Source organism: Macaca fascicularis, chromosome 11, assembly GCF_037993035.2.
Source record: "Macaca fascicularis isolate 582-1 chromosome 11, T2T-MFA8v1.1".
Lineage (NCBI taxonomy): Eukaryota > Metazoa > Chordata > Mammalia > Primates > Cercopithecidae > Macaca > Macaca fascicularis.
In genome coordinates, this window is record NC_088385.1 from 118,188,327 (window position 1) to 118,202,642 (window position 14,316).

Consider the following 14,316-nt stretch of genomic DNA (forward strand, 5'->3'; position numbering starts at 1 on the left):
ACTAATTGCTTTAAAACCCAGCTTTACTGTTCAGGGTCTGTCTCCGTGCTGTGGGTCTCACCCATCCTTGATGTCTAAACACATAAACCTCCAGGGAAGGAAACCTCTGGGGTTCTCAGTAGCTCATCAGCCATGAGTTGAATTTCCAAGGCTTGTCCTTTAGTCCAGATCTCAACTTTCAATCAGATATGCTCAGAGAGCCCTAACTATACAGAAACATAAAAATATTTCCTTTACAGTCCCACACACCAGGAAACTCTTCCTAAAACAAAATTGAACCGTTTCTGGAACAAGGCAAGATACGTATAAATAAATAATAAATTCAAATGTGAACATGAATGTGTGTGGGTCTCAGTATGCATACATTGGGCATAGCATCCTGATTGTCAAGGTCAGTATAGAGTTAAACATAATCACCATGACCTGCATTACCAGCCAAAGGTAAAAATACAGCCACAGCTCTTTCAATTCTCTAAGTAACGGCTCCAGTAATATACCCTCATGATGTTAACAAAGTTAGCCAATTATTGATGCATTTATATGTGCCAGGCACCAAGCGAAGATATGTACCAAATTGCATTTGGCCAAACCACTTCATTTGCAGAACAACCCTATGAGATAGTTGCCTTTATAATCCCCATTTTATTAATAGGGAAACTGAGGCTGGGGAGATGAATCCTCTTGCCTAAGATCACATAACCAGAAAGCTGCAAAGTCAGGATGTGAGCCCAGATTTCTCTCCAAAGCCACAAGGTTAAATGTATTAACATTTGGGTGCTTCCTTCCAGGTAGAAATTTGAAGAGTTGAGATCTACCAGCTGGGTGTGGTGGCTCATGCCTGTAATCCCAGCACTTTTGGCAGGCTGAGGTGGATGGATTGCTTGAGCCCAGGAGTTAGAGACCGGCCTGGCCAACATGGAAAAACCCCATCTCTACTAAAAATACAAAAGTTAGACAAACCTGGCAGCACACACCTATAATCCCAACTACTCAGGAGGCTGAGGCAGGAGAATTGCTTGAACCCAGGAGGTGGAGGTTGCAGTGAGCCAAGATCACACCGCTGCACTCCAGCCTAGGCAACAAAGCAAGACTCTGTCTTTAAAAAAAACACACACACAAAGAAAAAGAAAGAAATCTACCAGCTGGGCACAGTAGCTCAGGCCTGTAATCCCAGCACATTGGGAAGCCAGGGCAAGTGGGTTGCTTGAACCCAGGAGTTCAAGACCAGCCTGGCCAACATGGCAAAACCCGTCTCCACTAAAACTACAAAAATTAACCAGGCACGGTGGTGCCCACCTGTAATCGCAGTTACTCAGGAGGCTGAGATGGGAGGATCAATTGAACCTGGGAGTTGGAGGCTGCTGTGAGCCCTTATTGCACCACTGCACTCCAGCCTGGGTGACAGAGCGAGACCCTGTCTCAAAGAAAAACAAAAAAAAATCTACCATAGACCCAGTTTAGTGAACTGTTGCTTTCTGATTTTAACCACTCAAAACCCCTTTTTGTTAGATGTTTTTATTGACCCCCATTTCAAAAAGAGAAACTGAGCCAGGCATGATGGCTCACTCCTATAATCCCAGCACTTTGGAAGGCTGAGGCAGGCGGATCACCTGAGGTCAGGAGTTCAAGACCAGCCTGGCCAACATGGTGAAACCCTGTCTCTACTAAAAATACAAAAAATAGCCGGGTGTAGTGGTGTGCACCTGTAATCCCAGCTACTTAGGAGGCTGAGGCAGGAAAATCTTGTGAACGCAGGTGGGGGAGGCTGCAGTGAGCCAAGATTGTGCCACTGCACTCCAGCCTGAGTGACAGAGTGAGACTCCATCACAAAAAATAAATAAATAAATAAATAAAAATAAACTGAGACCTAGAGAGGAAATGACTTGCCCAGGGGCTACAATAGCCTGTGGGCTGGGAAAGCACCTCTGCAGATGCTGTGTCTGGAACTCAGTCCATAGCAGGTGGCATGAGAGTTGGGACAGCTCTTGCATTCGGACTAGCCAGGCCTGAAATTAATGTGGCAGACAGAATTATCTAGAAATGTGTGAAAACCTGCCAGTCCCACCCAGACAGCCTCTCTCTCCCTGCCTTTGTAGAGCAGGAATGTTCTGACTCCCTGGGGGTCCCACGCACCCCACGAGAACCCAGAACCTCCTCAGAGGGGCATTTCTTCCTGTCCTTTCAGCTCAGGAGTAACCTCAGAGGCTGCTATTTCTTGTCCCCAGCCCAGACAGGGCTCTGTGACTGGTCTTCATAGCTCCAGGACAGGGTCCGGGACTAGGATGGCAGGACCTGAGGCCCTCGGAGGTCCGCCTCCCCAAACCCTGCCTGAGACAGTGCAGGGAGAAGGTGGAAGTGCAGAGTGGGCTCTGCGGTGGCCATGCTCACCTCTCGCCCATGCTGTCCCCTTCTCCCCAGCGAGCTGAGGCTGCCCAGCGGGAGGTGGAAAGTCTCCGGGAACAGCTGGCCTCTGTCAACAGCTCCATCCGCCTGGCTTGCTGCTCTCCCCAGGGGCCCAGTGGGGTAAGGATGGGGTCGGGGAAGTGAGCAGGGAGGGCAGAGGGAAAGATCGGGAATGGCTGAGTTTGTGGGTTTCAGCATGTGAGTGACACTTTGTGGTTGATTGCGTGCATCCATTTGAAACTGGGAGTGTGAATGTGTGTGGGTCTCTGTGCATACACTGAGTGTAATCACTATGACCTGCTACATCAGCTGAGGATAAAAAAACAACCACAGTTCTTTACTTTTCAAGCCTAAGTTTCCATATATCCTTTATTACCAGGAGTTCCAATATCTTCCTTTGAAGGCCTCCCTTACCCCCAGTTGTCCAAGAATGCCAGAAACTTCCTCAGACCAAAAATCATTCTGATTGCCAGATGCACCAGCAAGGACGTGGGGGAGAGTGAGTTTGAGGCAATACAGCAGCATGCAGTTTTTGTGGATGCCACCAGGTGTCGCTGTTGAACACTGGTCATAGCAGCTTGGTGGATGCCAGGGATGGTGATGCCCCTGCTGGTTTTCAGTCCCAAAACTGGGTACTTTTAGGAGTATGAGCCAGCCAACATATCAATAGGCAATCATCACCAGGACTGCAGTGGGGCCACATACCAAGATAAAATTTAACATTCATACTCAGCCATTGGTTTCCAAATCATGCCAGGTGATTCTAGAGGGATTTCCCACCCCCGGCACATGCTGTGAAGAGCCAGTCTTCGGTGATCAACCCTGAGGTTCTTGTGTTAGGCCTAATTAATCAATTCATCTTTCTCTTTCCTCCTGGTTTGTGCCTCTTTGGGATCCTGGTGTCATTTCTTGATGAGACTTTCATCAAGGCCACCCCAACCTACCCTTCTGTCCTATATTAGCAGTCTCCATCCTGGCTCTCCCAGAAATCCGTGGGTTCATTATGTGAATTGGTCTGCCTTCTTTCCAGATCTCTGCATACCAAGGGGTGAGATTCATGATTCCTTACATAATAACTGGTCTGCTCCAGGGTGACTTCCCTCTCCACCCATGAACCTGAACTTGCGAGCATAATTTTCACTTCATCTGACACCCACATATACAGGCCCAGGTGTCTATGTCTCTCTTTCCATTTGAATATTGCAATGAGTCTCTGTGAATGTATTACTGTGTATGTATATCTCTACTTGTGACCTTTGGGCAACTGACCGTATTCTTAATCTGACTGTGCCTCAGTTTCCTCATCTATACAAGTAACACCTACTTTATAGGGTTATTAAAAGGATTACATGAGTCAGGCATGGTGGCACATGCCTGTAGTCCCAGCCACTTAGGAGGCTGAGGCAGGAGGATCTCTTGAACCCACGAGTTTGAGTCCAGCCTGGGCAACATAGCAAGATCCTGTCTCTGAAAAAAAAAAATGGATTACATGTAAAGTGCCTAAAATGGTGCTTGGGTCATTGTATATGCTCACTAAGTATTTGATGCTACTATTATAATTATTAATGTGTCTTTGGTATGTCTGGGATATTTTTGCTCAGGAGAGCATGTAGCTTCTTTGGGCACATGCATGTCTGTTGTGTGTGATGATGTGTCCTTGTGAGTGTCTCTCTTTGATGCATGAGTATTTGTGTGTGTCAGCGTATTTGGGAAAGTACATGTGTTAGTGTGTGCTGTGGCTATAGGTGTGTCCTTGTGTGTCAGCCTGTGTCTGTGTCCCAGGAGATCGTGTGTGTGTGTCCATGTGCCTGGGTGATGGCATAACACAGACAGAGTGAACACAGGAGAGAGAGGCTGTGTGGAGAGAGATGGAGAGTGAGAGAGCCCATGAGGATGCCTCATAGAGGAATTTGCCAATGGTTCTTAATTAACCCCCGTGGAACCCGGCAAATGCCTGTGCTAATCAGCCCCAGGGAACTTTGCTGGTTTGGGGGGTGTGCTTTTCTGAGCACAACAGTGGCACTCGATGCTAATTAATTTAATGTATTAATGGCATCCGCTTCCTGTTTTAATTGGCATTTATCTCCATGGAAGAAAGCTGGGGTTGGGTTGGGGCTTTTTGTTTGTTTGGGTTTTTTTTTAAGTATTTCTTAGATTTATTTGTAACTAAGCCTGACATCAGCCTGACTTCAGGTTCCTCAAACAGCAACCTCTCCATCTTCATCCAGGACAGAGGGGCCATTTCCTAAAATGTGGAGAAGCCATAGGTCTTGGGGCTATCAGCAAATTAGGCAGAGGAAGGAGCCACCCATAACATGGCCCATGGCTCCAAGGTGTCAAGTCTAATCCTGAGGGTCCCTTGTTGCCTAGAATGGGGATATACCCCTGGAGCAGGAGCCAGACCTGAGCGAGAAACAAACGTTTGCCTATGCTGATTCCTCTGTCACGAGCGCCCAATCCCCAACCCCAGCTGACTACTTCTTTTTGTCATGGTTGTTCTTTTTTAATAAATCTTGGGCCGGGCGCGGTGGCTCAAGCCTGTAATCCCAGCACTTAGGGAGGCCGAGGCGGGTGGATCACGAGGTCAGGAGATCGAGACTATCCTGGCTAACATGGTGAAACCCCGTCTCTACTAAAAATACAAAAAACTAGCCAGGCGTGGTGGCGGGCGCCTGTAGTCTCAGCTACTTGGGAGGCTGAGGCGGGAGAATGGCGTGAACCCGGGAGGCGGAGCTTGCAGTGAGCCGAGATCACGCCACTGCACTCCAGCCTGGGAGACACAGCGAGACTCCGTCTCAAAAAAAAAAAAAATCTTTTAACCAAAGTGTAACTTAATACATAAGGAAAAGTGCACAAATCATAAGTGTACATACAGCACTTTGAATTTTTCAACACAAACACACCCCATACCATCATGCAGATCAACAAATGTACATTCTGCTTGGGATTCAGGGGTGGGGAGGCCAGACCTGTGGACCCCAGTCCCTCACCTCTCAGCCCCTCAAAGACCCCTTTGCCTGCAGGATAAGGTGAACTTCGCTCTGTGCTCGGGCCCTCGGCTGGAGGCCGCGCTGGCCTCCAAGGACAGGGAGATCCTGCGGCTGCTAAAGGATGTGCAGCACCTCCAGAGCTCGCTGCAGGAACTGGAGGAGGCGTCCGCCAACCAGATCGCTGACCTGGAGCGGCAGCTCACAGCCAAGTCCGAGGCCATAGAAGTGGGTCCTGGGGAGGGGGCGGGGGGCAGGCGGCCCCAGGCCGAAGCACACAGACCAGCCTTACCATCTTTCTTTGCTCTTCTAGAAGCTGGAAGAGAAGCTTCAGGCCCAGTCTGACTATGAAGAAATTAAAACGGAGCTGAGGTACCATGTGGGGTGGGGCTCCACAGACCCCCAGCACTGTTCCCTGGCCAGGAGCGCTTGGCATAGTTCATCATCTTCCTCCCTCCTACTAAACCCCATTTGTTCTCTCCAGTAACACTGTGGATATCAAACCTTAACCATCCTTAGGCCAGGTGCAGTGGCTCATCCCTGTAATCCCAACACTTTGGGAGGCCAAGGCAGGAGGATCGCTTGAGCTCAGGAGTTTGAGACCAGCCTGGGCAACCATGGGGATAACCCATCTCTATGAGAAAAAAACAGTTTTAATTAGCCAGGAGTGGTGGTGGTGCGTGCTGTAGTCCCAGCCACTCAGGAGACTGATCTGGCCACTCAGGAGGCTGATGTGGGAGGATTGCTTGAGCCTGAGAAGTCAAGGCTGCAATGAGCTGTGGTGGCACCACTGCACTCCAGCCTGGACAATACAGTGAGACCCTGGCTCAAAAACAAAACAAAACGAAATTCAACCATCTTCAGTCGTTTTCCATCAAGAGCTGCCTGTACAGGCAATTCACCTGAGGTCAGGAGTTCAAGACCAGCCTGGCCAACATGGCAAAACCCCGTCTCTACTAAAAATACAAAAATTAGCCAGGTGTGGTGGTGCTCACCTGTAGTCCAAGCTACTCGGGAGGCTGAGGCAGAAGAATCGCTTGAACCCGGGAGGCGGAGATTGTGCCACTGCACTCCAGCCTGGGTGACAGAGTGAGACTCTGTCTCAAAGAAAAAAAAAACCAATCTGCCTGCAGACCATACAAGGGAACTTATTATGGGCATGGTAACTGGGAGGTGATTCATTAACCAGCTAAACTCAAGCTGGCCAGAATGGGATCAGTTCAGGCAACACCCCTTCAGGTAACACTGCCACCTGTTAATGAGCCTGCTACTTCAGGCTTGGGGTTGCAATGACTCTGGAATTAATGGGTTTCCGGGGAATGGAGCAGTCATTGTCAGGGAGGTAAGCCGGGTCAGTGCCTCTTGTAAGACCTCTCCTCCAGCCCGGGGGCTGGCTGACCTCAGACCCTCTCCACTTGCTCCGGCAGTATCCTGAAAGCCATGAAGCTGGCCTCCAGCACCTGCAGCCTCCCCCAGGTAAGTGTCCCTGCCACCATCCCTGCAGGACGGGCTGTCCCAGTGAGCCTTCCACCCACCAGGTGCCCTCTCAACCTGCCTCTTGTCTCCTAGGGCATGGCCAAGCCTGAAGACTCACTGCTTATTGCAAAGGAGGCCTTCTTCCCTGCGCAGAAATTCCTTCTGGAGAAGCCCAGCCTCCTGGCCAGCCCTGGTAGGCGAGGAGGATACTCTGGGGCTGAGGGCTGGGGCGGGGACTGCCTGTGGGTCTCTGGCCTGCTCATGCGCAAGGACCACTGCCTTCCATGCAGGCAGGAGAGCGACAGAACAACAGGTGTGCATTGATTTGGCAGCTGCTGTGTGCCTGTCCTGCAGGGCATCCACACACACCCACGTCACAGTTGGGGTCACACAGCTGGCTTGGGCCCTTCCAAGGCCCTCTAAAGGGCTCCACTCCCTGCTGAGCCTTCTTGAGCTGCAGGGGCTTTCATGAAGAGGTTATAGGGGGACAAGCAGGCATTCTCACTGCACCCCCACAGCCGACCACTGGGAGGCTGCGGACGTGATCCCCCTCTCAGCTACCTGCTGACCTTTTTATTTTGAGACCACGCTCTGTCGCCCAGGCTGGAGTGCAGTGGTGTGATCTCAGCTCACTGCAGCCTCCACCTCCTGGGTTCAAACAGTTCTCCTGCCTCAGCCTCCCGAGTAGCTGGGATTGCAAGCATGCACCACCACACCTGGCTAATTTTTATGTTTTTAGTAGAGACGGGGTTTCATCACATTGGCCAGGCTGATCTCAAACTCCTGACCTCAGGTGATCTGCCTGCCTCGGCCTCCCAAAGTGCTGGGATTACAAGCGTGAGCCACCGCACCCGGCCACTCGCTGACCTTTTAACCTTGTGACCCCAGCAGGATTCTGTGCTGCCTCTGTTTCCTCATCCATAAAATGGGTGTGACCTTGGGGCCTGCTTCGTGGGTGCAGGTCTAGTGAGTCAGCTCCGGGGGGGGGGTGCCCAGCAAGGGCCCATCTGCAGGTGGTGGCGAGTTCGACTTCCCGTCCGAGGCCGAGGTGCTGGGCCCGTGGCACGTTCTCGGCTGATGCTCTTGGTGATGGGGTGGGGCGCTCCCCAGAGCTGGCATTTGGACCGGGCCTGGAAGAGTGGGGCTTGGAGAATGGAGGGGTAGGGCAGAAACAGCCAAGGTCGGCACTTCCAGCTGCTGGGCGCCTGTAGCACTGTTCCCCACCCCACCTCCCCACCAACCCCTTCCCTCCTTCTCCTCCTTCCTTCATTTCTGACTTTCTGTCTCTATATATGTCTCTGTCTCTGTCTCTCTCCCCCACCCCACCCCGCCTCTCTCCCCATCCCTCTCTCCCCCGCCTCTCTCCCCGCCCCTCTCTGTCATATGGTTTCTCTGTCTCTCTCGTTATCTCTCTGTCTCTCTCACATGTTGTCTCTGTCTCGCGCTCTCTCTCTCTGTCCCTCTCATGTGGTTTCTCTCTGTGCCTCTCTTTCTCGTTGTCTCTATCTGTCTGTCTCCCCCTCTGGTTCTTTTTCTCCCTGTCTCTGTCTCCCCTCATCATTGTCTTCCCCATCTGTCTGTGTGTCTGTCTGGGTGTTCTAGAGGAAGACCCATCAGAGGACGATTCCATCAAGGATTCGCTGGGCACGGAGCAGTCCTACCCCTCCCCTCAGCAGCTCCCACCTCCACCAGGGCCTGAAGACCCCCTGTCTCCCAGCCCCGGGCAGCCCCTGCTTGGCCCCGGCTTGGGGCCTGATGGCCCTCGGACTTTCTCGCTGTCCCCCTTCCCCAGCCTGGCATCAGGAGAGAGATTGATGATGCCCCCGGCCGCCTTCAAGGGAGAGGCGGGCAGCCTGCTGGTGTTCCCCCCAGCCTTCTACGGCACCAAGCCCCCCACAGCCCCTGCCACCCCGGCCCCTGGCCCTGAGCCACCAGGTGGTCCTGAGCCTGCCGATGGTGGTGGGGGCGGAGCGGCGGGGCCTGGGGCAGAGGAGGAGCAGCTGGACACGGCAGAGATCGCCTTCCAGGTGAAGGAGCAGCTGCTAAAACACAACATCGGGCAGCGGGTGTTTGGGCATTACGTGCTGGGGCTATCGCAGGGCTCGGTCAGCGAGATCCTAGCCCGGCCCAAGCCCTGGCGCAAGCTCACGGTGAAGGGCAAGGAGCCCTTCATCAAGATGAAGCAGTTCCTATCGGATGAGCAGAACGTGCTGGCGCTCAGGACCATCCAAGTGCGGCAGCGAGGTGAGTGCCCAAGAGGGCCTGTCCCTGCTGGCCACCACGCCAGGTCCAGGGCATCAGGGCTGGGGGCTGAGGACATGAGCTCTGGGTTCAAAACCCAGCTCTGCCACCACCTGGCTGTGTGACCCAGGGCCAGTGACTTTGCCTCTCTGTGCCTCAGTTTCCCCTCTGTAAAAGCAGGAAATACATCCTCACCCTCTCCTTCCTGGCCCTAGCCAGAGACAGGCTGCCCTTCCTGGGGCACTCAGGATAAGGGTGGTGGGAAAAGTCTCCAGCTGCTGCCCTGGCAGGTACTCACCAAACACTTCCAAGCCTCAGTTTACACATTTGTAAGACTGCCAGCCTTACCAGACTTGATTTTTTGGGTAATCAGTGTGAAGGGTCCTAGCTGTGGCCTCACAGATGCCTGAGTTTGAGTCCCAGCTCTGCTGTTCACCCACTAGGTGACCTCAGACAACTCCTTTCATCTGTGCCCCGGTTTCTGCATCTGTCAGCCTCCAGGAGACACCATGAGGATTAAACGGGCATCAAACACTGACCACAGCACCTGGCACACAGTGCTGCTTGAGAACTGTTAGGGGCAGCAGTTGCCATAGTCATTGTCATCATCATTTCTTTTCTTTTTTTTTTTTTTTCCTTTGAGATGGAATCTCACTCTGTCGCCCCGGCTGGAGTGCAGTGGCACAATCTCAGCTCACTGTGACCTCTGCCTCCTGGGTTCAAGCAATTCTGCTGTCTCAGCCTTCTTAGTAACTGGGACTACAGTTGCACGCCACCATGTCCAGCTAATTTTTACATTTTTAGTAGAGACGGGGTTTCACCATATTGGTCAGGCTGGTCTCAAACTCCTGACCACAGGTGATCCACCTGCCTTGGCCTCCCAAAGTGCTGGGATTACAGGCGTGAGCCACCACACCCTATTTCTTTATTATTATTATTTTTTTTTTTTTTGAGACAGTGTCTGGTTCTGTTACCCAGACTGGAGTGCAGTGGCACAATGTCGGCTCACTACAACCACTGCCTCCTGGGTTCAAGCGATTCTCCTGCCTCAGCCTCCTGAGTAGCTGGGATTACAGGTGCATGCCACCATGCTTGGCTAATTTTGTATTTTTAGTAGAGACGGGGTTTCACCATGTTGGCCAGGATAGCCTCAAACTCCTGACCTCAAGTGGTCCTCCCACCTCGGCCTCCCAAAGTGCTGGGATTATGGGCATGAGCCACCATGCCTGGCCTCATTATTATGATTCTTATTTCAAGCCAGAATCACTCATAGGCCCACAGTTTGTTAGGCAGACTAAGCGGTGGCTCTGCCATCTCACTGATGGTCTAACCCTCACTCTCCTGGGAGGAGGAGACAGCCCCCCACCCCACCAGGCTCCGGAGACTGAGCCCAACATGCAGATCCTGCCACAGATGCCTTCTTGCCTCCCCAGGCAGCATCACCCCAAGAATCCGCACACCCGAGACGGGCTCGGACGACGCCATCAAGAGCATTCTAGAGCAGGCCAAGAAGGAGATCGAGTCGCAGAAGGGCGGTGAGTGTGACCCCTGCAGGCAAGGCCTGAGGCCCCCGGGGCCAGCTGTGAACAGGAGGTGAGGCCTCGTCTGCCTTTGTCCACCCCAGAGGGAATCCAGGTGGATCAGAACCGCCAGAGCCAGAGGGACCCATCTTGAGTGCATGGGTGGTCGTGGCACCGCTCAGAACCCTGCCACGGCTCTCAACATAAATCTCAACCCTTGGCCAGGCACAGCAGCTCATGCCTGTAATCCCAGCACTTTGGGAGGCCAAGGTGGGCTGATCACCTGAGGTCAGGAGTTCGAGACCAGCCTGGCCAACATGGTACAACCCCATCTCTACTAAAAATACAAAATTACCTGGGCATGGTGATACATGCCTGTAATCCCAGCTATTCAGGAGTCTGAGGCAGGAGAATTGCTTGAACCTGGGAAACGGAGGTTGCAGTGAGCCAAGATCACACTACTGCACTCCAGCCTAGGTGACAAAGTAAGACTCCGTCAAAAAAAATAAAAGAAAAATATCCCAAGACTGGACAAGGCCTACAGGCCCTACAGTCTTCAGGCCCCTCCGTGCCTGTCACGTGAACTGTTCACAGTCCTGCCCAGCTGCCGTGCACCCCACCCTGCGCCTCTGATGCTGTCCTTACCCCGGATGCCTTTCACCTGGCCAACTCCTGCTCATACCTATGACCCAACTCAGAAGTCACCTCCTGCAAGAAGATGGATTGGACACTGCGCCCACCTCCCTCCACCCCCACCACAATGACCTGCTTGCTTGCTGCAGTGGAGCTGGACTGGCCACTAATTCTGGCTCTGCTGTTTACTGACTGTGTGACCTTGGGCAAGTTACTTAGCCTCTTTGTGCCTTCATCCTCTTTTTTTTTTTTTTTTTTTTGAGACGGATTCTCAGTCTGTCACCCAGGCTGGAGTGCAGTGGCACAGTCTCGGCTCACTGCAACCTCCGCCTTCTGGGTTCAAGCGATTCTCCTGCCTCAGCCTCCTGAGTAGTTGGGATCACAGGCACGCACCACCATGCCCGGCTAATTTTGTGTGTGTGTGTGTGTGTGTGTGTGTGTGTGTGTGTGTGTGTGTGTGTGTGTGTTCTTAGTAGAGACGGGGTTTCACCATGTTGGTCAGGCTGCTCTCGAACTCCTGACCTCGTGATCCACCTGCCTCAGCCTCCCAAAGTGTTGGGATTACAGGCGTGAGCCACCGTGCCCGGCCCATCTTCTCATCTTTAGAATGGGGACTGTGAGTGGCCGAGGTGGGCGGATCACCTGAGGTCAGGAGTTCAAGACAAGCCTGCCCAACGTGGCGAAACCCCGTCTCTACTAAACGTACAAAAAAATTAGCTGGGCATGGTGGTGCATGCCTGTAACCCCAGCTACTTGGGAGGCTGAGGCAAGAGAATCTCTTGAACCCGGGAGGCGGAGCTTACAGTGAGCTGAGATCACGCCACTGCACTCCAGCCTGGGCGACAAGAGCGAAACTCCATCTCAAAAAGAAAAAAAAGGGGGGGACTGTATTAGTTTTCCTTTCTCAGGGTTGTGTGAGGATCAAATGAGGTCAGTATAATCCTGAAAGATCAGCCATCATTACAGCAAATATTATCATTATTACCTCCTTGTTGCAGTTCTGCGCTGTCACAAACGACTCTGCTGGTGTGGCTGTCCCTCCCTGTGCTGTGGGGGCTTCTTGCAGCCAGGGACCGAGTTCCATCCTCACACCCAGCACAGCGTAGACTGTGGCTGACTGAGACCCTGGACTCCGGCTTCAAAGCCCTCCTCCATTTTTGCAGTGTCTGCTGCCCCCTGGTGGCTGCTCCGAGCAGGTGTCCTGAATCCCTCCAGTTGTCGCCAGGAGCCGAGATGTTTCCCAATGAATGGCCCTCCCTCCTGCCTGGTCCCTGGGAGGGGTGAGGGGAGAAGGGACTTACCCAGCTACCCTGACCCACCTGTAAAATCCCCTGAGCCTAATTTCCTTCTTGGTCAGTTCCAGTAGCAAGAGAGATGCAAGACAGAGAAGGATGTAATCATGCAGTAAACATTTATTAAGCACCTACTGTGGACTAGACACGGGTTTCAGATATGGGTGAAACATGATATGGAGGTGAAAAGAACCATGAGAAATAACTAGCCAGAGCCGGGCACGGTGGCTCATGCCTGTAATCTCAGCACTCTGGGAGGCCGAGGCAAATGGATCACCTGAGGTCAGGAGTTTGAGACCAGCCCGGTCAACGTGGTGAAACCCTGTCTCTGCTAAAAATACAAAAATTGGCTGGGCATGGTGGTAGGTGCCTGTAATCCCAGCTATTTGGAGACTGAGGCAAGAGAATTGCTTGAACCTAGGAGGCAAAGGTTGCAGTAAGCCAAGATCATGCCACTACACTCCAGCCTGCGCAACAAGAGCAAAACTCAGTCTAAAAAAAAAAAAAAAAGAAACCCCATCTCCTCTAAAAATACAAAAATTAGCCAGGTGTGGTGGCACACACCTGTGGTCCCAGCTACTCAAGAGACTGAGGCAGGAGGATCACCTGAGCCCAGGAGGCAGAAATTGTAGCGAGCCGAGATCTCATCGCTACACTCCAGCCTGGGTGACAGAGTGAGATTCTGTCTTAAAAAAAAAGAATAGAAAAAGAAATAACTAGCCAAAGTCTCCCACTAAACTGACAGGACAACTGAGGCCAGGGAGGAAAGACATGAGTTCAGTTACACAGAGACAGAGGGAAACCCCAGGGCTCCCACCTCTTTATACAGCACTTTCTCCTGGGGATCAGAAGCAGGCACCAGGGCAATATCAAAGACAACATCGCAACAGAGGAAAACGTTTGCTATCCATGGGCCAGCCGGTGGCCTTATATTCAGGGTCTAGGAGGTGTTCAGCAAGAGGAAAAATACAAAGGTTATTGCCCCATACCCCTGGCAAAAAAAAAAAAAAAAAAAAATGAATGCTAAGCAGTGGGCACACTAGCCACTGCCGGGGAGGAAATGAATGTGACTAACTGCTCAATCACGAGTTCTGCTTCTGGGATTCAAAGGAAATGTCCAGAATGGGGACAGGGGTTTATATGTAAGCCGTTCCCATCATTGTTCATAAAAGTGACAAACTGGAAACAAAACAACCTAAGTGTCCAGCAGTGGGGGATCTGGTCAGTAAAGCAGATAATATCCCTTCAGTGGCATGTGCAGCCCTTAAAGGTAGAACTTTTAATGATAAGAAAAAATGGGGCCAGGCACGGTGGCTCACGCCTGTAATCCCAACACTTTGGAAGGCCAAGACAGATGGATCATTTGAGGTCAGGAGTTGGAGACCAGCCTGGCCCACATGGTAAAACCCTGTCTCTACTAAAAATACAAAAATCAGCCGGGCATGGTGGTAGGAACCTGTAATCCCAGCTACTCAGGAGGCTGAGGCAGGAGAATCACTTGAACCTGGGAAGCAGAGGTTGCAGTGAGCCGAGATCGTGCCATTGCACTCCATCCTGGGTGACAGAGCAAGACTAAGTCTCAGAAAAGAAAAAAAAAAAAAAAATTTTAGCCAGGCATAGTGGCACAGGCATGTAGTCTCAACCGCTTGAGAGGCTGAGGCAGGAAGATCACTTGAGCCCAGGAATTTGAGACCAGCCTGGGCAACATACCAAGACCCTGTCTCCAAAAAAGAAAGAAAGAAAAAAAACCACTCATGTTGATAC

General features: G+C 51.9%; 1 protein-coding gene across 19 annotated transcripts in view; it reads left to right on the plus strand.

Moving 5' to 3' along the window:
• CUX2 (cut like homeobox 2) overlaps nucleotides 1-14,316 on the plus strand; it is a 322,161-nt gene that overhangs the window by 272,526 nt on the left and 35,319 nt on the right. For 17 of the 19 annotated variants that reach the window (XM_045365941.3, XM_065524814.2, XM_045365942.3 and 14 more), the window contains 7 exons: nucleotides 2,419-2,523; nucleotides 5,427-5,618; nucleotides 5,704-5,762; nucleotides 6,818-6,866; nucleotides 6,960-7,059; nucleotides 8,469-9,110; nucleotides 10,541-10,642. In XM_045365941.3, coding sequence (XP_045221876.2) covers nucleotides 2,419-2,523; nucleotides 5,427-5,618; nucleotides 5,704-5,762; nucleotides 6,818-6,866; nucleotides 6,960-7,059; nucleotides 8,469-9,110; nucleotides 10,541-10,642 — 1,249 coding nt within the window. Of the gene's footprint in view, nucleotides 1-2,418; nucleotides 2,524-5,426; nucleotides 5,619-5,703; nucleotides 5,763-6,817; nucleotides 6,867-6,959; nucleotides 7,060-8,468; nucleotides 9,111-10,540; nucleotides 10,643-11,325; nucleotides 11,538-14,316 lie in introns of those variants that run through there. The other 2 variants (XM_074007810.1, XM_065524815.2) reach the window with 2 other exon arrangements.